At 42.0% G+C, this 27,628-nt stretch overlaps 1 protein-coding gene across 6 annotated transcripts; it reads left to right on the forward strand.

The window, feature by feature from the left end:
* Positions 1-5,830: 5,830 nt before the first annotated feature.
* ZBTB25 (zinc finger and BTB domain containing 25) lies at positions 5,831-26,039 on the forward strand. 6 transcript variants are annotated; one of them, XM_027570605.2, is made up of 4 exons: positions 5,831-6,228; positions 7,022-7,180; positions 19,607-19,786; positions 22,646-26,039. In XM_027570605.2, the coding sequence occupies exons 3-4, from the start codon at positions 19,614-19,616 to the stop codon at positions 23,772-23,774; spliced, it is 1,302 nt and encodes a 433-aa protein (XP_027426406.1). In that variant the 5' UTR covers positions 5,831-6,228; positions 7,022-7,180; positions 19,607-19,613; the 3' UTR covers positions 23,775-26,039. The 6 variants fall into 6 exon arrangements, with proteins under 6 accessions (XP_027426406.1, XP_027426404.1, XP_027426405.1 ...); XM_027570604.2 differs by lacking the exon at positions 5,831-6,228 and adding an exon at positions 6,237-6,336; XM_027570603.2 differs by lacking the exon at positions 7,022-7,180.
* The last annotated feature ends 1,589 nt before the right edge of the window (positions 26,040-27,628 follow it).

The raw sequence follows: 27,628 nt of genomic DNA on the forward strand, positions 1-27,628 counted from the left end.
TCCCGATTGGCTCTTCTGCCTGAACCTCCCACATATCTAAGAATCAGTTTATCACCTCCTCCAGAAAACCTTCTGTAATACCTCCCTCTCCCACTATTTTAGGTTTTGATATTACTCTTTATCATCTCTTTATCATATCATCTTTATCATCATTTTGCACTTTTACGCTATACTTTAATCATCAGAACAGTAACATAAGGTAGGTGTTAAAGGGCAGACTAACCAGATTGCCTCGGTTCAAATTCTGGCTTTGCCACTTAGTAGGTGTGTGACCTTGAGCAGGTTACATAAGCAATTTGTGCCTCAGTTCTCTCAACTGAGAATGGGTATGATAATCCTTCCTAGTGTTTAGAGTTATCACAAGGCAGTGGCTGTCAAGGAGTAAATGCTAAATAAAAATTGGCTACCACAGTTATCTATGTGTCTGTCCATAGGTCTCCCCACTAGATTATGAGCAACCAGAAGGCAAGGCTGTTAGCTTGTTTCTGTGCAATACAGTAAGTATTCAGTCAATGCTCCTGAAGGAGCAGCTGGTGAGGCAGCTCTAGGACAATGGGAAGTGCTACGCAGGCTCCTTCCCTCAGCAGATATATACATCTTTTTAATTTGTATTGTCTCCAATTTTTCCAATTATAGCCACCTTTTTCTTATTTAATTCCAACCAAAACCCTGAAAATTTCACTCTTATCTAATTAAAAGTCAACAAACTGAAACCAATAAAGTATCATAAAAAAGTGTGTTCATTCTAAGAAGCTTAACTCCATTTTTAAGCCTTAAATCTATTTAAGATTTACGATTCCCCTTCACACCCAGGACCTACCACAGCAAAAGCCTTCATGCTTTCATATATGCTATGCTATTCCCTTTGCTTAGAACCTTTTCGATGTCCAGCTCACTCTCTTTGGGAATTTTTTTTTTTTCCTGATCCCAGGATAATGCAGATGCCCCTCTTCTGTGCTTCCAAAACAGACCCTACCTACAACTATATGATGACAAAAAAATGTTATCATCCAAACTGAATGTTGTCTATCACCACACTCTTGGCAGGGATTATAATTATGTGGCTCCCTTGCTTTGCTGGAAGCTCCTTGAGATCAAGGCATTGTCTTAGTCATCACTGTATCCCCCAGAGCCTTTAACAACTGCTTGGCATTTAGTTGATATTTGATCAATTTTGAAAGAATAAATGTTGAAATAGGTGTTTTATTTTGCTTATCAATTCTTCCTTCCTTGTAATCTCTACAACCTACCAGGGGGCTCGAAGTCACGACCCTGAGATCAAGAGTCACATGCTCCACCGAATGAGCCTGCCAGGCACTCCATTTTTTGCATTATTTCAATCATGGCAACTTTTACATAGTGGTCAAAAATTTACAAAGCAATTTCCCATACATTAAACAACTGATTCTCACAACAACGCTGAGACAGGTATTTTCATTATCCCCATTTTGTGAGTAAGTTTAGTGGCTGATCACTGAAGTGCTCATTTTGTAAGTAGAAGATGGGACTCGAACTCTGGAGTCTTGATTCAGAACCCCGAGTTTCAGCTTTTATAAGCCAGACAACACTCTTCCTGGCAATGACTATTAACTGAAGTGCCGCTTTGGAACGTCCTGAGCCTCCCAGTCACCCACTCTGACAGAGCCCCATATTGCAGGCAGAATGCCCTGCGCCCACCCCATCTCCTCTTCCATCTGCTGACTCCCACGGCCTATCAGAACAAGCCCTTCCCTAATACTAAAAGATGTAAAGTGGAGATGGAACTCTTTAGTTATCTTGAAAAAAGGATTATGTGTATCTCACACAGATAACAAAAGAAAAATCTGGTTGGTGATTTAATTCTTTAATTTTCCAATATTATTTGGAAAATGATTTTAAACTCAAAGCAAGAGTAGTGTAAAAAAAAAAAAAAACCCATGTCCCGAACATCAAATAATGCTGTGATTAAACTTCTATGTACTATTTTGGGGCGTTGTTTTCAGAACATCATCAACCACTTCACACTCATTCTTCTTACTTGCCAGGCTAAGTAATAAATGATTCTGTACTTCGACTAAGATCTCTTGTAGTTACCATACAAGCCACAGTGTAAGTATAGTTGGAAATCTATCTGAAATATGTGCCGTCTCCTCCCATGCCACATCTAAAAACTGCACAGTCATTAATCCCCTTCTTCATTCGAATTTTCTTTCCTTGACGTTTGGCATGCTACCTCTAGATACTGATCAAGGGGAAGCCTTCACACCAGTATCAGCACAGGGATATCAGCACAGGGATATCTTCATGGCAAATATAGCCACTCCTTGCCTCCCAACTATGAAATTATGCAACTCTCTACAAATATGAAGCTTCTGGTTTTTTTTAATGAGTTTGACCAGTATAAATCAACCCATCAGAGGCTGGACATCATCATTAGCCCGAAAAAGTGTGAGAACTAGCCCACCGAGGTAAATACTTCATAAGGACAAACTTAAAATAGCAATCCTGTTATATTTAAACACTCACGTCTGTTACTTGATCATAGAATTTTAAACCAGTCCAATGCAAAACATTCCTTTTCTCCACCTAGTCAATTCTCACCAACCTGAATAGGGAATAGAGAACATAAGGCCATGAATCATCACAGACCATCCTTAGGCAGGGTGAGGCATACACAACAGCACAGTTATGATCAAATGTTGCCTCTTCTTGTTTTAAACAAGGTACTGACTACTAACAGTTATTATCTCTGGGAAGTGGCAATCAGAATGGTTTTTATTTTTGTATTTTATGTACTCTAGTATAGGTTGAATTTTTACAAAGCATGGATTTTATAAGTATTTCCATTTTGAGGAAAAAATAGAATATATATGACTCACTTTTAATTGGTTCACATAAAAGCATATAAGAATAACAATGTCAATATTTCAGGATAAAATATACTAGCACAAGAAAAAAAATATCAGGAGAAAACATCCTATAGAGACCAAAGTGACCTCTCAACAAATTCAATTTTTTTTGGAAGACAACAGATTACAGCTTAAAAATAAAAATCTACGGAAACTTTTCTGCCTTTATATCCCAAACGGTTGTCTCCCCTTTGGGCCAGAGATTAATAGCAAAGGCTTAGCACTTTCCTGCCTGGAGGAGGAGAGGCCTGAAAGCAGGCACTTTTCTCCTGCACATTAGGGTAGGAAATGGTGCTACAAGGAACACGGAGACACTCTTAAAAAGTTCTATGAACTAATCTTCTCCAGAGCCTGGCAAAAGAGAATAAAGAAACAGTACAAAAATTTAGCACTGTTAATGTGAAATCAAAACACAAGGTCAAGAGGCTGAGACTGTGCTCATGCCCTGCTAAGGTCCTGGTTAAATATGGTTTCTTTTTTCTCTGACAATGATGCACCAGGGCTCCCCCACTACTCCCCCAAAGTAGGGCATCCCATTAGAATGGGAAGAATAGAAAGGCTTCAGGAAAGGCCACTCAACCTGAGTTATTCTACACTGAAAATTTGGTTGTAATGGAGAAATCTCTTAAAATGAATATAAGATGTTAATTAAAGACTCTACTACAGACTGTCTTTATTGATCTTTGAAAATAGTTTCAGGTCCACTACCTTTCAATTTTCTCTAGGATGAGGAAGCCCCCATCTAGCTCCCAAAGCCATTCAGTTATTATTGAGACTTTATTAGATAGCCAGCAAGTGAATCAAAAATTTTGAGGTTGTGATGGCCAGCCATCATTCAAGCTTCATCTTTTTGTCCCAATTCTCCCCATCATATCCATTTGCACTGACAAAATTTCATAAAATCGAATTTCTTCGTTTCAAAGGAGAAGATAGTGATTGCTTTGAGGTTAACACGAGAACTGCATCCTTCACCATTTCTGCTCCAAAGTGCCTTGAACTTCAAATCATGAAACTGATTCTAAGTCGCCTCAAAAAGCCTGGAACCACTCCGTGGGTTTGAGAAAATCGTTCCTGTAAGTTTTCCTGCCTTGAGACAGTGAAACATACCGTATGGAAATACACTCAGGCCAATGGAGAATCTGCGCGTACCTACCACGTTTAAGCTCGACTGGAGTCGTTATTATTACACACATACAAATGCCCTACTGTCCCCAGAAAACATCAAGGACTTTCATGGACATCTCCCCGACGCTCCCAATTTGGAAAAGGTCATGTCAACCTTTCAGATCATACAGACGCGTTCGTTGCTTAGTTTACCTAGGACTGGGAGGGTGGCTGAGCTCAGACCCAAGCCTACATATTTTAGTGGTAACGACTCCCGATCTACACCCAACACATTTGCCGAACACTAACAGAACTTCTAGCAAGCGCCCACCACTGGACTAGAAAGCACGTTCTTCCCAGGAAACATCTTTTCCACCGAAAATTCCCAAACCCGAAACTCACTACTTTTTACTGAACAAAAAGCGTGTGTGCCGGCAAGAGGGGGGTGAAAAAGAGCGTGGCAAGAATTTGCACGGCTCTTACGCCTCCTCCCTCGGAGCGCGCCCAAGTCTGCGGCCTCGGGCTCCGGGACACTTCCCCTCCCACCCGCCGAGGAGCCGCAGCTGTAAGTTGAGAGAAGCGGGCTCTAGGCACGTCAATCAACCGAGTCCTCCCGCCTCCCGTCTACACCTCCCCACCCCTCCCCCCCCAAAAAAATAAAGACTGAGAAAGAAAGGTAAAAGAAGGTAACTAATTTGGGAACTAGTCTCCGCGGGGGCTTCGCCTCCGACCCAGGGAGGCCGCACGTCCCGGACCAGGCGCGCCCGCGAACGGCGGGATCGAGCAGGCGGCCCGGCAGCCGCCCGTCGCCGGGTCCTCGCGGCGCGTCCTCCGCGCTCTGGATCCCCGCACGGGTCGGCACCGCTCCGGCCCCGCACTCCGCCAGGCCCGCGGCCCGCGTCCTCCCGCCCGGGCCAAAGTTGCGCAAATAGCCCCACAACTGGCAGATACTCACCGGCCGCAGCAGGAACCGGGGCTGCGGAGGTTTTAGGGAGTTTAAGGCAAATCAGCCACGGGAAAGGCGGGCGGAGGCGAAGGGGCCGCGAGCTGCAGTGGCGGCGGCGCGCGGCGTTCGGGCTGGGCTGCGCGGAGAGGCTCTGGCTCTGCCAGGGACTGTGCTGCAACAAAGGACTTCCGCTGCCGCACAGCCGCGCCTGCCGCACCGCACTGAGCCGGCCCCGCTTACGCGGCGACTCCGGGTCTGCCCACCAGTTCGCTGCGGCGTCCGCCAGCCTTCCCCTCCCTCTCGCCCGCCCACCCACTCCGCCGCTGGCTGCTAGGGGCACCCGCGGTCGCCTGTTTGTTTGCAACAAGTTTCTGCGTCGGGCTCCGGGGAGGCTGGCGCAACCCGCACCGCGGGGGCCGTCGCGGCGGCGGCTTTACCACCCCTCTCGCCCCTCTCCCAAGGGTAGGCTTGGGACCTCCTCCTCCTCCTGTTTGCACAGCTGGATGGGACTGGGCTCCTCCCGACTCCCCAAGGGCAGGATGCTGTTTTCGCCCTCCGTCCAGATGTCAGACCCCTGCCCCGGAGGGCTCAGCAGCTAGGCCTTCCCTCTCGGTTCGTCCCTCGCGTTCTGGGGTCGCCGGCACCCTCGCCCTGTCCCGTGCGCCGCCAGTCGGTCCGGGGTCGCCCATTCCCCGCGCTCCCCCCACTCTGCCTGCCATGGGCCTGTCCGCCTCTGGCCTTGAGTCACTTCCCCCGCCATGCCCCACCCCACCCAGCCCGCCTCCCCTCCCAGGCTCCAGCGGCTCAGCCTCCTTGGCCCCGCGCCCCCACCCCTCTCCCCGCGAACACGCGGGCGCATCCTTCCCCACCCCCACCCCCAAAGTGAGGCAGTGCTGTGCTTTTGCACCCCCTGGGGAAAGTCCCCGGGTCACGCGGTTGTGTGTGGGGAGCCTGTGACGCTCAGGCTCGTCTCCACGCTTCCGCCTACAGAGTCACGACTGAGGACCGTGGCGGAGGTACCCCGAGCGCGGGCCGAACCCCGCCTGGCCACTTGAGTAGGCGGGCGGGCGCGCACGTACGCACGCACGCACGCACACTTCAGCCCCCGCGCCCCTCGTTCCCCGGCTACCAGGCGCGCGGTCACGTGGGCCCATCGCGGGGCGGCCGGCGCGGGAAGCCGCGCGAGAGCGGACCGCAGGGTGCGTGACCGGCGCCGCCGCGTGACGTGCGCGGCGCGGGAGCCGCCCCTCCCGCACGGAGGAGCCGGCTGGCCGCCGCGGCGGCGTCTGGGTAAGCGACGCGGCCCGGCCCCTGTGGGCTGCCCCGGGCTCAGTCCCTCCCGCCGCGAGCCGCCCGGGGCGGCGGCCTGCAGCTGCGCTGGTCGCGGGACAGATGCAAGTAGATGGGGAAAGGGGTGTTTTGGTCCGTTTGACATGTCAATCAGGGCACAGGAGGAAAATGGCACCCGCGAGTGAGCACTGGGCCGAGGATGCCCAGAGCCGCCTTTCGCTGCCCGCAGAAGGCGGCTGCCGGGGCCTGACCCCGCGCGGGAACCCCCGACGGGTCCGCGGCGTTCCCCGGGCGGCCGCGCGAACCCTTCTCGCAAGTGGGCGGGTCTCCTGGTGCAAACTGAGAGACGCTGCAGCCACTGTCCTCTCCCTTCCCCACCCCCGTTTGTGATTACCCCGTTTCTAGGGCAGGAAGTTCCTCCCCCTCCATAATTCATTTCTTCCTTTTTTCGGATTATATTAATCTCATTCTGAGTAAATCCAGTTTTTCTTTTTAAAGTTTGCGCGATCGTTAACTGCTTCCCTATCTCTCGTTATTTTGAGAAATCAAGCTACTTAGGCAGCACCTAGCGCTGTACTTGGAATTTGACAGCAGCTAACATGTTTCATAAAGTAACGCCCATTTCCCCCCAGGAAATTACATTTGGCATTCATTCTCTTGAGACTCGAGTTTTTTGGCAAAACTGTTGATTCTCACAGGATTTTGTCAAGTGTGTAAAGTACACTTTAGGATGACAGATTTTAAAGCTGAAAGGGGCCTTACAGGAAATCTAGTTCATCCCTCTGTTTTACAGATGAAAACACCCGGCCTAAGGAACGTGTAGCTTGATCGAAGCCCTACACTTTTTGAGTAACTGGACTCCAGGGCTCCAGGCCTTGGTTATTGGGGTCTCCAGCACACCAGGAGCGCAGTGCCAGTCTAACCCACTCACTGTAGAGACAGTCTGCCAGAGGTGATTATACTTGGCTTGATTCGGATTATTGAGAAACAAGGCTTGGCCGTTGTGTGATGGCTCAGGTATTTTAAGGAATGGGGTTGGCATTATCTTTAGGTGGACTAGATTGCGCTAGGATGTATTTTGGGGCTCAAAGCCTGACTCCTCCAAAATTCAGCTCTACTCGGTAAGAATAACCAACATTTGCAGCACTGGTTGCTTCCTTAGATTAAGGCATCAAAGTTCTCTTTAGGAACCTAGATGTGTTTTGATTAAGGTAAACTATCCAGTATCAGAAATCAGTTCCTTAATAGGGAGCAGGATCCTGGGAGAGTACTTGGAACAGATTCGTTCTGATGGCTGGAAGGTTATCAGGAAAGAGTGGAACATCAAAGGGATGGTCAGCAACAAAGCAGGGAGGGGCCTCAGATGACTTGCTTATATATACCTTTTTGCCCAACCCTTCCCTTAATGTCTTATTTGGAGCTAGTGGAGATGGATTCTGCGGGGGCTGTTGGCTGTTTATTGAGCACCTGCAGTGGCTAGCTAGCCACTTTCATAGATGAATTTTGAGTACTTGACAAAAAAGGAAGTAGTACTGTTTCTATGTTAAACAACAGTCAGAGATTTACCTGGCTTCTGTGATGCTGTCACTTGCCGTGGAATTCAAGGCTAGATCACTTATCTCCCAAGTCCAGTCAGTGATCTTTTACATTGTGTCTTGCTACCACTTCAAGCCAGGAAAGGGATGAGAGAATCGCCTGTGGCTGATTTATTGGCGCCTGTGGTTGCCCAGAGAGGCTGAGCAGGACTTTCAGCTGCCCTCTTTGCTTTAGAAAATGGAGCTCTGTACTTCCACCCTATCTCCTGAGGGGAATGCACAGGAGCCAGGCTGTCTAGCTGGGGAGGAGGGGCCCAGGAGTCTTGGCTGTAAAATATCCTGGCAGGGCAGTGCTGGGAAGTGTTGCATAATGCCCTCCCCACCACTGAACCAAAGTGATTTATTTACTGTGGCCCGTAGGTGGTGCTTGACCATCTTGTTAAAGAAAAACTTGTCCTTTTTTGTAATAATAGGGCCAGAACAGAGTTGGGGGTTTTATATTATCGCAGGGTTTTTTCCTTGTCTTAAAAAAGAAGTGCAGGTGCTCTTATCTTGATAAATTATAAAGTATTTGTACACCACTTCCTGTGCCCCCTTTCTGCTTATTTATTCCAATTGCATGTGAACTTCAATCTTTCCAGAGAAGAATGCTAAGAAAAATACTACTCCAATTTATAGTAACAGCCCAGGTTATGGAGTCAGACGTAGCTTTTGATCCCCACTTTATACTGTCTGCTAGCTGTGTGTTCTAAGCCCACGTTTTTCCTCATCTGTAAAATAGAAATAAAAATAGCACATAGTCAAGGTGAGGACTAAACGAATGTACATAGAGCACTTAGCACAAGGCCTTGCGTGTAGTATTTACTCATTATAACAGTAGCTATTTTAACTAGAACAGAATTATTCTCTCTAGGATAGGAAAGATACTGCTGCTTGAACTTGCTTAGGGAGAGTAGAGGAAGAGGAAAGTATTTGAAATAAACATTAGTTTCAGGATTAGTAATTGAATTTATTCACACATCTTCTTTCCCTTTGCTTGCGGGAATTTTTTTTCTTTTTTTTCTTTTTTTTAATCTTAACTGAAGAAAAAGTGTTTATATTATTGTTAGTTATTTTTGAAATTTTTCTAAATCATTTCTTCCCTGTACATATCAATCATACAATGACATTTTGTTCCTTGTGAAAAACTCTAGGCACTTTAAGCAAAGGACTTCATTAACCCATCTGGATAACGTGTTTGTGGAGCATTCTGTGGCAAAGGAAGTATTGGTTCACCTATATCCAGAAATTATAATTATTCTTGTTTGTACTGTATTCTAGGTCTATACTAGCATTGTCGTTATCCAGCTTCCTACTGTCCTTTGAGTACCTTATTTTTTTCTTTCAGAAATGCGGTCATTTTTTTTTTAAGCAGACTAAGAAGAATTGTTTATTTTCCTTCACAGGGTTCTGATTTTTTTAAGGTTCACTAGCAATTTGCACTTACCGTGTTAGCACTCTTGTTTGCCTGGTGCTGTGGCTTTATCAGGCATCCCACATGTTGGTTAGATGGTTAGAGATATAGTAGGCTGGCTGTGTCTGGCAACAGGCAGGCCCCAAACTAACGTTTCCCTGTTCCGTTAAAGGTTTCTAGAGCATAACTGCTCTTCCTGTGTCATCTACCACGTCTACTTCTTACCCTCTTCTCTAATATGTTCAGTGATTTTCGTAAGCAGATGCCTAGAATTGCTGCACATTTTATCTCAATATTTTCAGATTTGCGATTTCCATATTATCTTCAGATGTTATGAAAATAGGCATAATGGTGTATGAGAGTAAATACTTCTTTTTCCTAAATACTTTTTTAGAAGTCTGAAGATAGTATGTTCCTCCTCTGCCCCCAGTGTCCAATTTACTAGTTTGAGAGCACTTTTGTTTCTTAGAATCTGGTTAATTTTTTTGTTTAAAGTTACAATTAGAATTACGATAGTTGATTTTTGTTCATTTAATGTAATTGGTATAATTCCCACAATTTGAGCACTTCTTGTAAAATTGCTTCTTTTTCTCTGTAATTTTACAGTTGAAATATCCTCTTCGGTTTCCTTGGCTCCCTTCTAACACAGTGGTTCTTGACTGAGCATCATATTAGAACCGCCTGAAGAGCTTTTTAAAAAAGGATCTGAGACTCACGCTCAGCAATTCTGTTTGGCTTGGTCTAGAGCAGGACGCAGGCGTCAGTACAACTCTGCATTGAAAGTTTTACAGTACAGTCAGTGATAAGAGCTACTATTCCATGATAAAATGATCTCCGCAAACATTCTTTCTCTAGGTTATAAAGTGTTATACCTCCATAATCATCATGTGAAAGCACCACTAAAAGGTTAAAATCATTGTATAAAGTCTGTTATCACGTGGCACTTTGAATATTTCTGCTTTTACCTTTGTATGTATAGCCATAAGTACCTCAGAAAAGCTGTACATATTCCTCTGCCAACTTTTCCGTCTCCTTGTCTTAAGGAGAATTTAGTAATAAAGTCACAGTGGTAGGAACCACAGAGAAAATATCTAAGACTGTTTATTTTCTACAGGGACAGATGCCCTACTCCTTTCGTCCTGTTTTTATTAAAGATTCTACAGCCTAAGAAAATGAAAAGCTGTATATTCCAGGATATCGTCTGGCTCCATAGATCTGAGGGTCCAGTCTAACTAACACAAAAGATTTTTTTAAATAAGTAAAAATCAAAAGATGTTAAATTTCACATTAACTTTGAATTAAAAATGGATACTGGTATAAAGCTGTTCTGGCTTACTTAGTTTGAGCTAATCCAGAGTTACTACAATTTAGTTAGTAAACAAGGTTTTGTAGTCTCTCTTAAATATCAATACCAATTCTATTATTACAGTATAATTACCACTTTGATAATAGATACAGCATCTTAAGATGAAGCACTCTTTCATTTAGGCTCTCGTATTTGTAAATGTAATAAAATGATAAATTATTTTTTTGCAACTTCTCTCACATCTTAAAATTTCCACCCAAAATTCTTTTCTTTCCTTTTTTAAGATTTTATTTATTTATTAGAGCAAGAGAGAGAGAGCACGAGCAGGAGGGAGAGGGAGAAGCAGGCTCCCCGCTGAGCAGGGAACCAGAGGTGGGGCTCCATCTCAGGATCCCAGGATCATGACCTGAGCCGGAGGCAGATGCTTAACCAACTGAGCCACCCAGGTGCCCCTCCACCGAAAATTCTTAAATAAAACTTCTAAGATCTTTCTGTATGCATAGGAAGTTTTAGCTAGTCCACATACTAGATAATTTAATATTGATGGTCAAAGAAAGGATGAGCAAAGGCTATATGAAAAACCCAGCTAATAAATTTACAAAGTAGTTTGTATTAGAAAATGTTTTTAATAAGTGTGTTGGATTGGCTCTATTGACAGATAAACTCTGGTTGTGTTGCCTTAAAATGTCAAAGGTCTATTATACAAAGAAGTTTGAGTGAACCTATTATGTATCTAAGTTGTGGTGTTTTTTTCTTTTAAGCCTTTCTGAATTCGTTTCATTTTATAAACTTGGAAAAATTTTCCCTTTATTCAATTCAATATATTTGAAAAATCTGCCATAGTATGTATGTTAAAAGTTTTAGATGGGGGTTTTGAAGAAAGGGGATGAGTTAAAAGTCAGACTTGAAGTACTACCAGCACCATTTAATGGCTAGTCCATCTGACTTGGGTACCTCTCCCACCTTCTCTGAGCCTCTGGGTCCTCAACCATAAAATGGAACTAGTATTGTACCTGCTCTATTACCTCATAGGATTAAAAAAAGATAGCACGGGGCAGAGATTCTCATGGTATGGTTCAAGGGCCCCCCAGAGGTTCCTGAAACCTTTTCAGGATCTACAAGGATCTTGCTTTTGCAAGGGCAAAATCTCTTAATATACTTGAATCAAAACAACTTGTGGCAACAGATTGAACACAGAAGCAAAGAACCCAGCTGTATTTTTTATAAAGTCAGGTAGTAATACTGTAAAATATAAAACAATGCTACCCTTCCCACTTACAAAATATATGTAGTTATTTTTTAGAAAAAAAAATTTATGTTAATATATAATGGGTTTATTGTTATTTTTAAATGAATTAAAAATTTTAAATGTCTCACTTTTAATTTTTTATATGGTAAATCTTGATAAATACAACACACATAAGCAACAGCTCTTTGTAATCCCTAATGCTCCTCTTAAAAGTGTAAGTGGATCTTGAGGCCAGAACTTTTTAGAACTGATAAAGGGTAATAATGGCTGAATAGTTCTATTGGGACAAGTCTGAACTAGGAAACTACATTTGACCCTTGAACAGCGTGGGAATTAGGGGCATCAACCTCCCTGCACGGTCAAATATCTGCATTTAACTTGACACCGCCCCCAGCCTCCCCCTTTTCGATAGCAAAAACAGTCAATTAACATATTTTGTATGTTACATGTATTATATACTGTATTCTTACAATCAGCTAGAGAAAAGAAAAGAAAATGTTATTAAGAAAATCGTACGGGGCACCTGGCTGGCTCTGTAGAGTGTGCGACTCTTGATCTCTGGGTTGTGAGTTCAAGCCCCATGTTGGGCCTAGAGCTTACTTAAAAAAAAAAAAAAAAAGGAAATCATAAGGAAGAGAAAATACATGTACGGTACTGTAGTGTGTTTATCCAAAAAAATCTGTGTGTAAGTGGGCCCATGCAGTTCAAACTGATGTGGTTCAAGGGTCAACTCTGTAACTTGAAAAAAAGCTTTAGAAACTATCAGATGGCATTTAAAAGTGACAAAAATCAGGCAGAAACTGGAATAAAGTCTACACTTGGAAGAAGGGAACAGCAGTGGATGAGTTTCCATTTTTATGGCTTTAATCCTGAGAGAAGGCTCCAATTGGTGACAGGAAGAGCTGGCCAAACTTAGGTTAATAACCCGTAATCTTACTTGCTTGAAGAAAAGAGGACAGAGTTCAGAGTGACCACATAGCTGGAAAGAAAAGGAAAATCCTAGAAAGGATTCTGGGAAACCCCAAATATTGTGTATAATTCAGCTTGAATCTCTTGCCAACCCCCTAAACTTACACATATGTCGAGCCTCCATACAGCACACCAACAACTAAAAAAACAACCAAAAGGGAGGCAGATTTTGGAGTTTTAAGTCCAGCCAAGTTAATTGTAACAACAAAACAAAAACATCAGTACTTTTGGAAGAATATTACAGAATCTAGAGCCTTTACCACAGTAATCACAATGTCTAGGATATTGTCCAAAATGAAACAGGAAACTATCACCCTAATTAATGGAGATTCACTCCAAAATGACCCAGAGTTTGGGTTTGGCAGAGAAGACTTAAAGCGGCTATTATAATTATGCTCAAGAATGTAAAGCAGAATAAAGTGGTAATGTGTCAACAAATAGGAAATCTCAGCAGAGAAATAGAAACTAAAAAGGAATGAGATGAAAATTTTAGACCTGGAAATATAATATCTGAAATTAAAAATTCAGTGACTGAGTTTAACAAAAATGACAGTCCATGAACTTGCAGCTTAATAGAAAGTATTTCATCTGGAACAAATTTTTTAAATCTTTTTATGTTTTTATTTTATTTTTTTTAAGATTTCATTTATCTGTTTTAGAGAGAGAATCCCAAGCAGACTCCACATGGAGTGTGGAGCCCGACATGGGGCTTGATCCCATGACCCTGAGATCACAATCCGAGCGGAAACCAAGAGCCAGACACTCAACTGACTGAGCCACTCAGGCACCCCTGAAACAGAAAAATTATTTTATGTGAAAGTTCTATATAAACTTCATCACTATATATTAGCCTCAGGGATTGTTACTCTAGGTTTCTTTTTTTTTTTTTTTTAAGATTTTATTTATTTATTTGACAGAGAAAGACACAGCGAGAGAGGGAACACAAGCAGTGGGAAAGGGAGAGGCAGGCCTCCCGCCGAGCAGGGAGCCCGATGCGGGGCTCGTTGCGGGGCTCGATGCGGGGCTCGATGCGGGGCTCGATCCCAGGACTCTGGGATCATGACCCGAGCCAAACGCAGATGCTTAACGAACTGAGCCACCCAGGCGCTCTTCTTGGTTTCCTTCAAGATCTAAACTCAGCTCTTCCCTCTGCATATGGACTGCCTTCATAGTGTGTGAATGGAAGCCATCTACAGAGTACTTTGAGATTCTCTCCTCACCTCAGCCATCTCCTTGCCACTGTCAGAAAGAAATCCCTCTCTTCTCCATGGCTGACTGCTACCCTTAGACTTTTGCTTGTGTTCCTTCTGGCTTCTGGAGACTCCACCCCTCTTCAGCCTGAAAGTCTTCTCTGAGCTGAAGCTGCCCATCATCAATGTCCTATCTGTACCTACCCTTTATGGCCTTTGCTATCTAACATTCCCTTGCAGTGAGAGATTTTGCTCTTGCTGCTTTCGCAGACTATCGTCAGAGGTCACTAGAAATCTCTTAGTCACACTTGGAGTATTTGTAATAGGCCTCATCCCCATGTTTCTCTGCAGTACTTTCCACCATTGGTGGAGACTCCCCACCCAGGTTCTTGCCTTTCCTTCACCACCCCCCAATCCCCACTCAATGTTGATATGTTTCCTTATTACTCCTCTTCTTGTTGTATCTTTCTTGTGTTGTTTGGGGATTCATCCTTAGCTTTTTTTCCCCTCTTATTTTACTCAATAGTCCCACCCACTCCTGGTGGCTTCAGCTGTGTAATTACAGAGGACCTCCTCTCCCTGTCTAGTCCCAATCCTACATAATGTCTCCATTGATCACTGAACATTTCTACTCAGATGTTCTGGAGTGAACACCTTGAACTCACTGTGTCCAAAATGAAACTTCTCTTTTATGAAGCCAGTTTCTATGCCTCTTCTCTGGCATTCTGGGACCCTGTCTTTATATTGATACCTAACACATGACAGTTACTCTGAAAATATGACCTGAAGGGGTGAATGAATTTTTCCAGTTATCCAAGCTGGAATTCTGAAACTTGCCTTTGACTTTATCTTCCCTGTGGCTGACCACATCCAGTCTGGCTGCCAAGTTGTGTCAGTTCTATGTCTGGTGTATCTCTTGTATTCCTTCATTCCCACTGCCATTACTTGGATATTGCCGTGGACTTCTTGCTGGTCTTTATTTCTCCATACCTTTCCCTTGCTAATCTTTTTTATGTGTTGCTACTAGAGCAATCTTGACTCAAAGGCCTGATGGTGATGATCATGATGGTAATTGGTATTTACTGAACACTTATTGTGGGCCTCACTATTTCTATGTGCTTATGTGCATTATCTTATTAAATCTATCAACCTGTGAGGTAGATACTGTAATTATCCATATTTTACAAGTAAAACCGAGGACCAGAGAGTTAAGCATCTTCTCGAGATCACACAGCTAAATGACAGAATTGGAATTTTAATCCAAGCTAATTCCAGAGTCCAAGCTTTAACTACTATGCTGTTTTGCAGGAGGGGTCCTGCAAAAACATCTTAACACCATTCATTTCAAACACAAGTGGAGTACCTTTCAGTTTTACATTCGGTACTGTGTGAGCTGACCACATCTCTTATTACCCACTTACTTTTGGTTTTTCTATGCCAAACTGAGTTCTTCAGTTACCTATATATTCACACTCCTCCCTGTAATTTTATTCATTCTATTTTTTCCTGCCTGGAATGCTATGTTCACCTTCTGCCTGTTCATCTAAATCCAGTTCAAATGGCTTATTTTTCATTGGGTTGCCTGATGTTGATCTCCCCTTCATAGCATGTTCTCTGAAATGCTCTTATGACATTTGCCACTTTTACTTTATATCATAATTACCATGTTTTATGTTTTGTCTCCCCTATTAGCCTGCAATCTTCTTTTTTAAATTTTTTATTTAAATTCAATTTAATTAACATATACTATATTATTAGTGTCAGAGGCAGAATTCAATGCGTCATCAGTTGCATATAACACCCAGTGCTCATTACTTCAAGTGCCCTCCTTAATGCCCATCACCCTTTTACCCGTCCCCTCCTCCAGCAACCCTCAGTTTGTTCCCCATAGTTAAGAATTTCTTATGGTTTGCCTCCCTCTCCATTTTCCTCTTATTTTATTTTTCCTTCCCTTCCCCTATGTCCATCTGTTTTGTTTCTTAAATTCCACATATGAGTGAGATCATACGGTATTTGTCTTTCTCTGATTGACTTATTTCACTTAGTATAATACCCTCTAGCTCTAGCCACATCATTGCAAATGGCAAGATTCCATTCTTTTCAATAGCTGAGTAGTATTCCATTGTATATATACCATATCTTCTTATCCATTTATCTGTTGGTGGACATCTGGGCTCTTTCCATGTTTTGGCAATTGTGGACATTGCTGCTGTAAACATTGGGGTGCATGTTAGCCTGCAGTCTTCTTGGTTGCAGCATGTAAGTATTTTTCTTCCGTCCCTAGGCCTTGTATAATGCATGCCTTCAAATAATTTTTTCTTTATTAAGTTTCTCTTCAAAAAATGTTCAGTAAGCGAAGAATTAAACTGTTACTCATAGACCATTAACCACAAGATTTTTGTATATGTGGCTTTTTAGTGTGCCCTTTCTCATTTCCATGTGGTTCAGTAGTTCATTACACTAATGCACTATATATATGTGTGTGTGTGTATATATATGTATATAGATAGATCTGGTGAAAATGTTTATGATCTGAGGTTTTTGGGTTTTTTTTAACAATTTGTCAAGCTAGTTTAAACTACTTCAGTTTGAACCATTTCATTGAATCTAAGGCACATGTTTTTCACATGGTGAAATCTCCAGCATACAGTTTTATTTTGGTTTTTAAATCTCTCTATAATAAATTGGTGGTGTTTTAGAATCCAGGTAATGCAGCAAATACAATAAATAGTGACTTTTAGTTAAATGGCTTTTTGGAACAATACTCACAATTTGGAGTTTGGTTTACACTCAGGTCTCTGTAGGTTCTGTTATTTTGTTCCCTCATTTCATTACTGCTTAAAGGCTTTTAAAATGAGATGGTAAGGAGTAAGAGTTTTGTTTTTATTTATTTTTTAATTGGGGGAGGTTTGGGAGAAACTTAATGTTTGAGTAAGTATAATTTTTAAAAGTAATATATGAATAGAATTAAAAGCAGCAAGTTGCAGGATTCTTAAAATACAATATTATTTATATAAAATTTTAAAATATGCAAAATAATACCATACCTTCTGAAGGGATACATACAGATACAGTAGGAACATGATGATGTTACCAGTCAAAAACACCAAAGTCTGGATGATGATTACCTTTGGAGGCAAGGTAATGGGTAGTTAAAATGAGGGAGAGAGGGTAGGGGGTCTCTACCACATTTGTAATGTTTACCTTATGTGCTCAGGGGTGGCTGGCTGGCTGCATGTTTGTCACATTGATCTCTGTACCTATTTGTCTATCTGAAATACTTCATAATTTTTTTAAATATTTACTTTACTTATTTGACACAGAGAGGCACAGCAAGAGAGGGAACACAAGCAGGATGAGCAGGAGAGGGAGAAGCAGGCTTCCTGCCGAGCAGGGAGCCCTTTGCGGGGCTTGATCCCAGGACCCTGGGATCATGACCTGAGCTGAAGGTAGATACTCAACGACTGAGCCACCCAGGCGCCCCCTTCATGATTTTTAAAAATGAGGGGAAAAGGAATACATGTTGGAATGTACTTATGATGTTAACTTCAATAAGATTTAAGTTCAGGGTGCCTGGGTGGCTCAGTTGGTTAAGTGTCTGACTCAATTTCTACTCAGGTCATGATCTCAAGGTCCTGAGATGGAGCTCCACATCAGGCTCCACGCTCAGCACAGAGTCTGCTTAAGATCTCCCTCTGCTCCCCACCCCCAGCTCACTTGAGCTTGTTCTCTCTCTCAAGGAAAAAAAAAGAATTTAAGTTTAAACAGTACAATTCTGGGCGCCTGGGTGGCTCAGATGGTTGGGCGTCTGCCTTCGGCTCGGGTCATGGTCCCGGAGTCCTGGGATCGGGTCCCGCATCGGGCTCCCTGCTCCTTGGGAGCCTGCTTCTCCCTCTGCCTCTCTCTTGCTCTCTCTCTCTCTGTGTCTCTCATGAATAAAAAAAAAAAAAAAAAAAATCTTTAAACAGTACAATTCCCCCACTCTGCTCCCTTGTTTCCCTCCCAGAAGCAAACATTTCACTCATTTCTTTGAATCTTTCCAGAGATGTGTACATAAACAAGAATGTATTTCTGTATAAATTTCTCCCCCACCTTTAAAATAACTACCCCCTTTTGCATAAATAGTAGTCTTCCCTTTACAATTTTATGCTTTACTTTTTTTTACTTAATATATCTTAGAGATTATTTCATATCAGTGCATTAAATATGTAATTTTAATAAAAATAGATTTAACTTTGTATCAGTAATAATTACCTTTTTGTTTACCAGTTATAGCCTAGATTTTATCCATTAATAAGTATTTGTTTCTGTATCAGATTTGTGTAAGCAAATTAAGCAGCAGGAAATCTGGGTTTTTCCCTAGTTCCCCTTTCCAAACATTCTTGAGGCTTCCCGAGGTATCTTGATGTATAACCTGACCATTCCCTAGGCATCTCCAGTTTGTGGGTCATGTTCTCTCTGGGAGGTGGAAAGGGAAGACATTTGGATTCTGGAGCCCAGTGTCCAGGTTTAAATCCCCTGCTCTGCCACTTATTAGCAGTGTGACTTGAGTAAATTAACTCTTGGTACTGATTCAGTTTCTTCATCTGTAGATGCATTGAATATTCCCTTTCTTGTATAGTCGTATTGAGAACTAAATGAGTGAAAAGTGCCTGACACACAGGAAGCACTGTAAATGTTAGCCAGTTTTATTATATTATTGATCACTCAGCTGTCTGCTGCCCAAGCTGTGGCCAGTCTCCAGACAGCTAACTCCACACTCTCATCACTGACCTCCTTAGACTTTGGCCTCTGGCTAGTGAGGAAACTTCATTCTCTTCTTCAGAAACTGATCTTTTAAAGTAGGTTCTCCCAGCTGGCCAGTGATGCCCTTTATACCACAGCTGCCTTCTCCTTAAGGCACTGGGTCTGTCTACACAGTCGGGGTGAAGCAGAGCCTCCAGTCTGCCTGGAACTCTGGCACTCTTGAATCCCTTGCTGCTCACACTAGACTTCCTGCCACAATTCTTATGCATGTTTTTCCTCATGCGTGACTTTTCCCAAGACCAGTGGTCCCATTCTGTATTGTTCCTTCAGGAGCCTCCATGGTTGTATGTGTCTGAAACCAGTTAATATCAGGGGTTAGGCTCTTTCCATTGGGTTCCCGGGCCCCATGTAAATCAGGGGATGTGGCTTGATATCTATTTTAAGGGCTCCTGCACATACTGTGACTGATCATGTTTCCCCAAACATACTGTATGATAGTTAGAGGGCCAGTGTCCCCTGAGCTCACAGGGATCCCTACAGAGCACTGACAGCTCTAGCCCGGCCAGGACAGCGATATGGACAGTTACAGCTAACACTTGAATAGCAGTTTCCATTACGAGGTGCTTTTCACATAACTCCTGCAGCTCTGAGGAAGGGGCAGTATGACTAGAAGCACAGCCACATAGATAAAAAAAGGCCTTCCTTTTGCTTCTGTGTTACTCATACCAAGCTACCTTCTTAGATGAAAAAAGACCATATTTTGCAGTTTTAGTGAGGGGATTTAATGTTAGCTAAGTTTGGGGTGAAATTAACAGTATTAAAAACTATTAAGTAATCTCATTTAAATTTAGGCCTCCTTGTACTCTGTAGGTTTGTGTGAACTGTAGCTAATTTTGTAAAAAAAAAAAAAAAAATTGTCCTTTTTCTCAGAGCCACAATGGACACAGCTAGCCATAGCCTTGTCCTTCTGCAGCAGCTGAACATGCAGCGAGAATTTGGTTTTCTGTGTGATTGCACAGTTGCCATTGGAGATGTTTACTTCAAAGCCCACAGAGCAGTGCTTGCTGCTTTTTCTAACTATTTCAAGATGATATTTATTCACCAAACAAGGTAAGGATGTGCTTTTGTAAATCAGAAGAGTTTTTAATGTTTGTGATATAGCTAAACCTTATTATAACATCATTTGCGGGATTCTTTGTTATGGGGTCACCTTAAGAAATATATATACATACACATATATTTTTTTAACACATCCAGTAATTCATCTCAGTGTGTAGGATCCATGGTGGAAGGTAAAAACGAAAACAATAATAGCTAAAAGTTACTGAAGGCTTAGCCCATACCCAAGCACTAAGTATTTACCTAAGGTACATTCTGTTATCCATACTATTTTAGAGAAAAGGAAACTGAGACTGAGTCAAGTAACTGGCCCATCCGGGATTACACAGCTATTAAATCATCCTCAAATGCGGATCTGCGCTTTTAACGATCTATGTTCTGACTCACTGAGTTGTTGATATCTATTCTATAACACTTTCAGAGCAAGAGTATAATGTCATAATTCTACACACCTTATATTCCATATTACAGTTCAGAAGACATTTGTTTCAAATACTTTTTCTCAAGTGTTTTGATTTTTTGAATGTGGATTATCCCAACATGATGGGTATGTAGGGAGTGGGCAGGAAAGTCGTATTCAGATTCTGAGCTCTTAAAGAATAGCTTTAATCCATCCTAGGTTGAAGGAGATAGACTTCTCTCTGTTTTTTTAAATGACCTTGCATGAAATACTTAGTAGTCTAGCCTCAATCACACATATTCATTTACCTGTTCACTCATTTAAATATTTGTTGGGTACTTACATGTAAGCACTGTACTAGACCCCAGTAACAGGCTAGTAATGCTCCCTGTCCTCAAGGAGTTAGTTCATAGTTTAATAGAGAACACATGTAAAGAAAAAAATTGTGGTGTAATTGATCTGTCTGTGCCTCAGTTTCCTTCTCTGTAAAACACTGGCATAGTATGTATACTCACCCCATGGTGTTGAGAAGGTTAAATGGATTAATAATATTAAAATGCTTAGAACAGAGCTTTGCCCTGTCAGCTACTGTTATCAATAACTAATGTGATACGTCTATAATAGAAGTGTTGTACAAGGCAGAGTGGAGTGTCAGCAGCCCTATTTTGAGGAGGTTGGAATAGGCTTTACAGAAGCCCTGGATCTTGAAGGATCAGGAGGAGTTTTTTGGTTATTGTAAAGGAATGCAAGAAGGTACATTGCAGGCAGAGGGAAAAATTGCATGAAAACATAGGCAGGTATGAAACGGGCTAGTACATTCAGGAAACAGAGTAGACCAGAATGGTTGGAATGCAGGGCACAAAGTGGGGAGGAGGTTGGAGTGGGGGATATGTCATGGGTGGTGTCAATGTAGAAACTAGATTAGGAACAGTGCCTTCACATCAGTCTCGTCTAAGAGCTGTGAGTTGGTTCAGCTCCCAAAGCACCTTTTGTGTGCCAGGCACCATGCTAAACTAAATCCAAGAGATACAAAGGTGTCAGGCCTGCTACGTGGTATCTCTGTTGAGCAACTAAAAATCCTCAGTTAACAGCTCTGTGCTGATATAAAAAACCCCTGCCACAGACCCTGGAAGTGGGTGGGTGAGAGCTAAGATTGAAACCCAAGAGGGAATCCTGAGATAAGGGGACTAAAGAAATGGATTGCCAGCATCTGATACCCTGTGCATTCTGAAGCAGACAGGAATTTTTGCTTCAGGGAAGGTAAGTCCATTGGTGGCATTGTTCCCTGACATCCAACACTTCCCTCACGTTCTCTTTATCCTAATGTTGCAGGGTGTTTGCTGATTTCTTGTTATGCTGTTATTTCTATTATCTGAATCGTAGATTCATATTTAAAAATTGAGCTTGGGGTTATTTTTAAAGTTTTTCAAAGTTATACCTATATTCATTTGTGATTTGAAGAGTAGATATATTACTATAGTTTGGAAGCCAAAATAAGATTAGTGTAATTTAAATTCTAAATATTACCAATTTTAATAGATCCTTTTAAAATTTTAAATATTTTTTATTTTGGTAAAATATATACAACATAAAATTGGCCATTTTGACCATTTTAATCATACAATTCACTGGCATTAGGTACACTCACAATGTTGTGCAACCATCACCACTTACCATTTCCAAAGCTTTGCATCACCCTAAACATCAACTCTGTACCCATTAAGCAATAACTCCTCATCTCCCCGACCCGACCCCAAGCTCCTGGTTAACTCTAATCTTTCTGTCTCCATGAATTTGCCTATTATAAGTGGCACCATACAAAATTTGTCCTTTTGAGTCTGGCTTATTTCACTTACCAAACGTTTTCCAGGTTCACCCATGTTGTCACATCATTCAGAACTTCATTCCTTTCTTTGGCTGAATAATATGCCATTGTATGTATATGCCACATTTCGCTTATCCATTCATCTGTTGATGGACACTTGGGTTGTTTCCACCTTTTGGCTAATGTGAGTAATGCTGTGATGAACATTGGCATACAGGTGTCTGTTGGGTCCATGTTTTCAGTTCTTTTGGTTGTGTATTCAAAAGACTGTTAAGTTCCTTAAGAGGAAGGTATCTGTTTTATTCATCATGTTTTTCATCCCTGGCACCTAGTATAGTGCCTACCACTTAGGAGTCACTAATTGTTCACCTAATCAGAATATCTGTGTGTGTTTCCCAACTTTAGGCGGTAGGTTGAATACATGAAGACTTGTTGCTGGGCCATAAAGCTGGTGTACTGTGAATGTTTAATTTTCTGTTGATATATTTCATCAAGGCAGATGGCTAAGTCTGAACTTTTTAGGAAAAAAATTGCATTAGCCTAAGACTGTATAGTGCTAACCAAAAGGCCAACTGGTCATTTTATCTTGTGTGGGCCTGTTTTTTTGTTTGTTTGTTTTTAACAGTGAATGCATAAAAATACAACCAACTGACATCCAGCCTGACATATTCAGCTATTTGTTGCACATTATGTACACGGGGAAAGGGCCAAAACAGATTGTGGATCACAGTCGTTTGGAGGAAGGGATTCGATTTCTTCACGCCGACTACCTTTCTCACATTGCGACTGAAATGAATCAAGCGTTCTCACCAGAGACTGTGCAGTCTTCAAATTTGTATGGCATTCAGATCTCAACGACGCAAAAAACAGCTGTCAAGCCCGGGCTGGAGGTCAAGGAAGCTCCTGCCAGTAACAATGGCAACAGAGCTGCTGTCCAGGGTGACCACCGCCAGCTGCAGCTCTCTCTGGCCATCGGGCTGGATGACGGCACCACAGAGCAGCAGAGGACCCGTCCTGCTGCCCAGGCCTTGGAGGGGCGCCAGGAGCCCCCAGTGTCCATCAAGCAGGAGACATGTGACCCAGAGTCTGCCCAGAGCCACCCCTCACCCTCATCCGAGGCGACAGGCCCCACTTTCACGGAAAGCAGCATCAAAACACACTTGTGCCATTACTGTGGGGAACGTTTTGATTCCCGTAGTAACCTACGGCAACATCTCCATACCCATGTGTCTGGATCCCTCCCATTCGGTGTACCTGCTTCCATTCTGGAAAGCAATGACCTTGGTGAAGTACATCCACTTAATGAAAATAGTGAGGCCCTTGAATGCCGCAGGCTCAGCTCCTTCATTGTCACGGAGAATGAGCAGCAGCGTGACCACTCAAACCAGGGTGCCACAGAGCCTCTGCAGATCAGTCAAGTGGCTTTAATCTCCAAAGACACAGAGCCAGTAGAATTAAACTGTAATTTTTCTTTCTCAAGGAAAAGAAAAATCAGCTGTTCCATCTGTGGTCATAAATTTCTCCGAAAGAGCCAATTGCTAGAACACATGTATACACACAAAGGTAAATCTTACAGATATAACCGATGCCAAAGGTTCGGCAATGCGTTAGCCCAGAGATTTCAGCCATATTGTGACAGTTGGTCTGATGTCCCCCTGAAAAGTTCTCGCTTGTCACAAGAGCAGTTAGATTCACCTTGTGCCTTAGAGTCAGAGCTCACACAAGAAAATGCAGACTCTATCCTTGTGGAGTAGCAGTTTCTCCTTCATGATTTTTATACCCATGCTGAAAAAGAAAATTCACATGAATTTGTATTCATAAATTATTTTCCTCCTCCACTTCTATTAACTCTTTTTCTTTACCATTGATTCACAGTTTTAAGGTTGTATATATGAGGTCTTCTTATTGTAAGATATATTATACATATGGCTATTAAAATGTAACCTTCAAGTAGAGCTATGAATATGCATAAATCACAATTTAGAAATCAGAAATCAATGTAGGAACTATGGAGTTTAGAGTAAATATTTATAGAATTTCTAAGTTGTAGAATCAGTAAAACCAAATTGAAGTAAATGAAATATTTTTTAAAGAACATTCTAGGCTATCACTTTTGGCTAATTTTTCACACGAATATGCGCCTATGAAGACTATTTAAAAATATTTTCTGCCATATAGGAAGTTAAAGTTATTCTACTGCATAACTATATGTTATAATCTATACAAGTTTTGTTTTAGGACATAGCTATAATAAATCATAAGTAGTTTTAAAACCACTTTTTACTTATTAGCTCTGCAGCACCTTACTTGGCTTTTATTTTTTGACATTGAGCATATCTTATTTTTAATAAAAAATATTCTAGTGAAAATAGAGAAAGGGAGAAGATTCAGACATTAAAACAAAATCCTATGGAGAGACATAGGAAGATACATACAGACAGATAAACGTAGAGACAGACTCAGATAGAGCTACACTGACCAACACCCAACACCAGTGTTGTTACCTTCACCTAGAGCATTTTCTTAAAGACCATAAGAACAATTTGAGATTTTTTTTTATGACCAGAGGTTTACATCAGTTTTTAAAGAGGAAAATGATAAAATAGAAATTATCTTTCTACTCTCCGTGTCAGAGGATTTTCTAGGCTGCCCGAGTTGATGTGGATTTTCTAAGTGTCACTTGAAAAAGTAATTCTTCAATGACACAGTTTTCATTTTTTTTCTGATCCATATCCAGAGTAGATACAGTCAGTGTCCTAAAACTATGTCTAAAATCCATGATAGCTTTCCCTTTGTGAATAAACTTAGCTCCCTTTTATAGCAGTGAAACTTATAAAGCTATAACATCAGAAAAATTAAAACTGATGGACTAAATGATAGATTCTCCTTCTTTCTGTAGCTGGGGGATAGCTGGTCAAACTTCACCACAAAGGATAGACCTAAATTGTTTCTGAAATGTTTAAATTTCGTCCAGAATGACAAAAGAGGGAGGCTTTGAAACAGCCCCATCTTTTTTGTATGCTGCCCCGTCCAAAGCCTCACAGACATGTTAGTAGATCTGGTTTGTGAGGCTTAGAAATTAAGTGTATACAGAAACTCTGAGCTCCTTTATGATGGCATCCTTCTGAGGACAGCTCCTGACAGTGTCAGGGTTCAGTCAGAAGGGAGCTCAAAGACTAATCTAGCTCATTCTGAGGGCACAAAAGGTTTTCTGTGGGTAAACAGTGAGGTAGGTGAATTTGAAATCAGTTTTTCTTGAAGGCTGAATGAAGAAACCACTGGGCATTGTCTAAGGCAGTTGAGTTTCCATCTCAGACAAATGACTAAAGCTTCCTGGGGTCAAGATTGAAATGTGTTGAGAATGAAATCTAACTAGCTATTGATATAGGATCAATTATATTGGGAGTGGTTAAAAACAAATGTGTTGCTCTTTGGGGTCAGAACTTCATCTAGTCTTAAGTCATTCAAGCAGTTATTCAAATTTACCCTCAAAGATTTCATCTCATAGGATGAACACAAATATTAACATTGATTTCATATTTTAGGCTATTCAGGATATATTCCCTAGCCTTCTTCAAGTAAAAGTTTATTTTTCTCATTAGGATAACAGTTTTTTTATTTCTTTCTTCTCTGTTCTTTCCTTCCTGCCCAGTTGTTAGTCCTTGACACAAGAAATGTGTAGCTAAAGGGTGGATTGAGGGTGCATATGAGTTGAGGGGTAGGGCAGCAGTGCAGGGCAGAGTCTGAAGAAATTAAGAGTTTGCTGTGACTGATTAGCCATGGCAGACAACATTAATTTAAAGCTGAAATATATCTCTATTTGTTTGGGTGTTAAGAATGTAATGGTTAACTGTATTTTTATTCTCATTCATATAGTTCCTTTTGATATTAGAAGTTCAAAGCAAATGTTCTTTCTTTAGTCTTTTTTTTTTTTTTAAGATTTTATTTCTTTGAGGGGCGCCTGGGTGGCTCAGATGGTTAAGCATCTGCCTTCAGCTCAGGTCATGATCCCAGGGTCCTGGGATCGAGCCCCACATCGGGCTCTGCAGGATGCCTGCTTCTCCCTCTCCCGCTCCACCTGCTTGTGTTCTCTCTCTGGCTGTCTCTCTCTGTCAAATAAATAAAATCTTGGAAAAATTTTTAAAAAAAGATTTTATTTCTTTGAGAGGGAGAGGGAGCACGAGTGGAGGGAGGGTCAGTGGGTGAGGGACTAGCAGACTCCACACTGAGCAGGGAGCCCGATGTGGAGCTCAGTCCCAGCACCCTGGGATCATGACCTGAGCCAAAGGCAGACGCTTAACCAACTGAGCCACCCAGGCGCCCCTTTCCTTAGTCTTCATAGTATTCTCTGTTTTAGGAAGTGGAAAAATGTTAACTCCATTTTATAGAAAAAAAAGTCCCAAGAGGTGGGTTCCAGAGAGCCGGTGAATAGTGGTGTGGGGACTGACCCCACTTTAATTTTTTTTCATTCATTCAACAGACATATTTTTAAAATAACTATGGGAGGGGGGTGCCTAGGTGGCTCAGTTGGTTAAGCGACTGCCTTCGGCTCAGGTCATGATCCTGGAGTCCCTGGATCGAGTCCCGCATCGGGCTCCCTGCTCAGCGGGGAGTCTGCTTCTCCCTCTGACCCTCCGCCCTCTCATGCTCTCTCTCTCTCATTCTCTCCCTCTCAAATAAATACAATCTTTAAAATATAAAATAAAATAACTGTTGGGGTGCCTGGGTGGCTCAGTCGTTAAGCATCTGCCTTCAGCTCAGGTCATGATCCCAGGGTCCTGGGATCGAGCCCCACATCGGGCTCCCTGCTCCTTGGGAAGCCTGCTTCTCCCTCTCCCACTCCCCCTGCTTGTGTTCCTGCTCTCGCTGTGTCTCTCTCTGTCAAATAAATAAAATCTGAAAAATAAAATAACTGTTACATGATTAATGAATGCTGTGCCCTGAGTGTGTTTTTTTAAGACGTGATTCCTTACTAAGAAAATCTATTTTGGATAAAATAGGTTCCAGCTAAACCCTTTAGTTTTGACCATGTCATCTGCAAAATGGAGCTATAATCTTTTTTTTAAAGATTTATTTATTTTGAGAGAGTGAGAATGAGAGAGAGAGAGAGTGCATGAGAGCAGGGAGGGTTAGAGGGAGAAGCAGGCCCCTCGCCGAGCAGGGAGCCTGATGCAGGACTCGATCCCGGGACTCCAGGATCATGACCTGAGCCGAAGGCAGTTGCTTAACCAACTGAGTCACCCAGGCACCCTAAATGGAGCTATAATCTTAACCATATAATACAGTTTGCATAATGATTACCAAGCTCTTCAAACAGGAAATGCTACATGCACCTTAATCAATGTATTAGGCAAATACTAAACAGACATTTTCTTCTTGGATCGGCTTAGAATTTTCCCTTCTTTCCAGATCCTACATATAGTTGTTTTCTGGAGAAAAACGGACTTGTTTTAGTATTTGTCTCTATTAGCATATTGTCACAACTCTGGAACTCATAAAGTGCAGTCTCCCTTATAAGAAAACCAAAATTTCTTTAATAAAGCTTTTTTTTTTTAAAAGATTTTATTTTGAGAGAGAGAATGAGAGAGAGCACAAGAGGGAAGAGGGT

The sequence above is a fragment of the Zalophus californianus genome, chromosome 6 (assembly GCF_009762305.2).
Source record: "Zalophus californianus isolate mZalCal1 chromosome 6, mZalCal1.pri.v2, whole genome shotgun sequence".
Lineage (NCBI taxonomy): Eukaryota > Metazoa > Chordata > Mammalia > Carnivora > Otariidae > Zalophus > Zalophus californianus.

What these genes read in the sequence shown, in the direction of transcription:
- ZBTB25 (XM_027570602.2), top strand. Translation starts at nt 7,258, where the DNA reads ATGGGGTTGGCATTATCTTTAGGTGGACTAGATTGCGCTAGGATGTAT. An exon ending in CCAAAATTCAGCTCTACTCG is followed by an intron (nt 7,350 to 19,606) that starts GTAAGAATAACC and finishes CCTTTTTCTCAG; the next exon opens with AGCCACAATGGACACAGCTA. An exon ending in ATATTTATTCACCAAACAAG is followed by an intron (nt 19,787 to 22,645) that starts GTAAGGATGTGC and finishes TGTTTTTAACAG; the next exon opens with TGAATGCATAAAAATACAAC.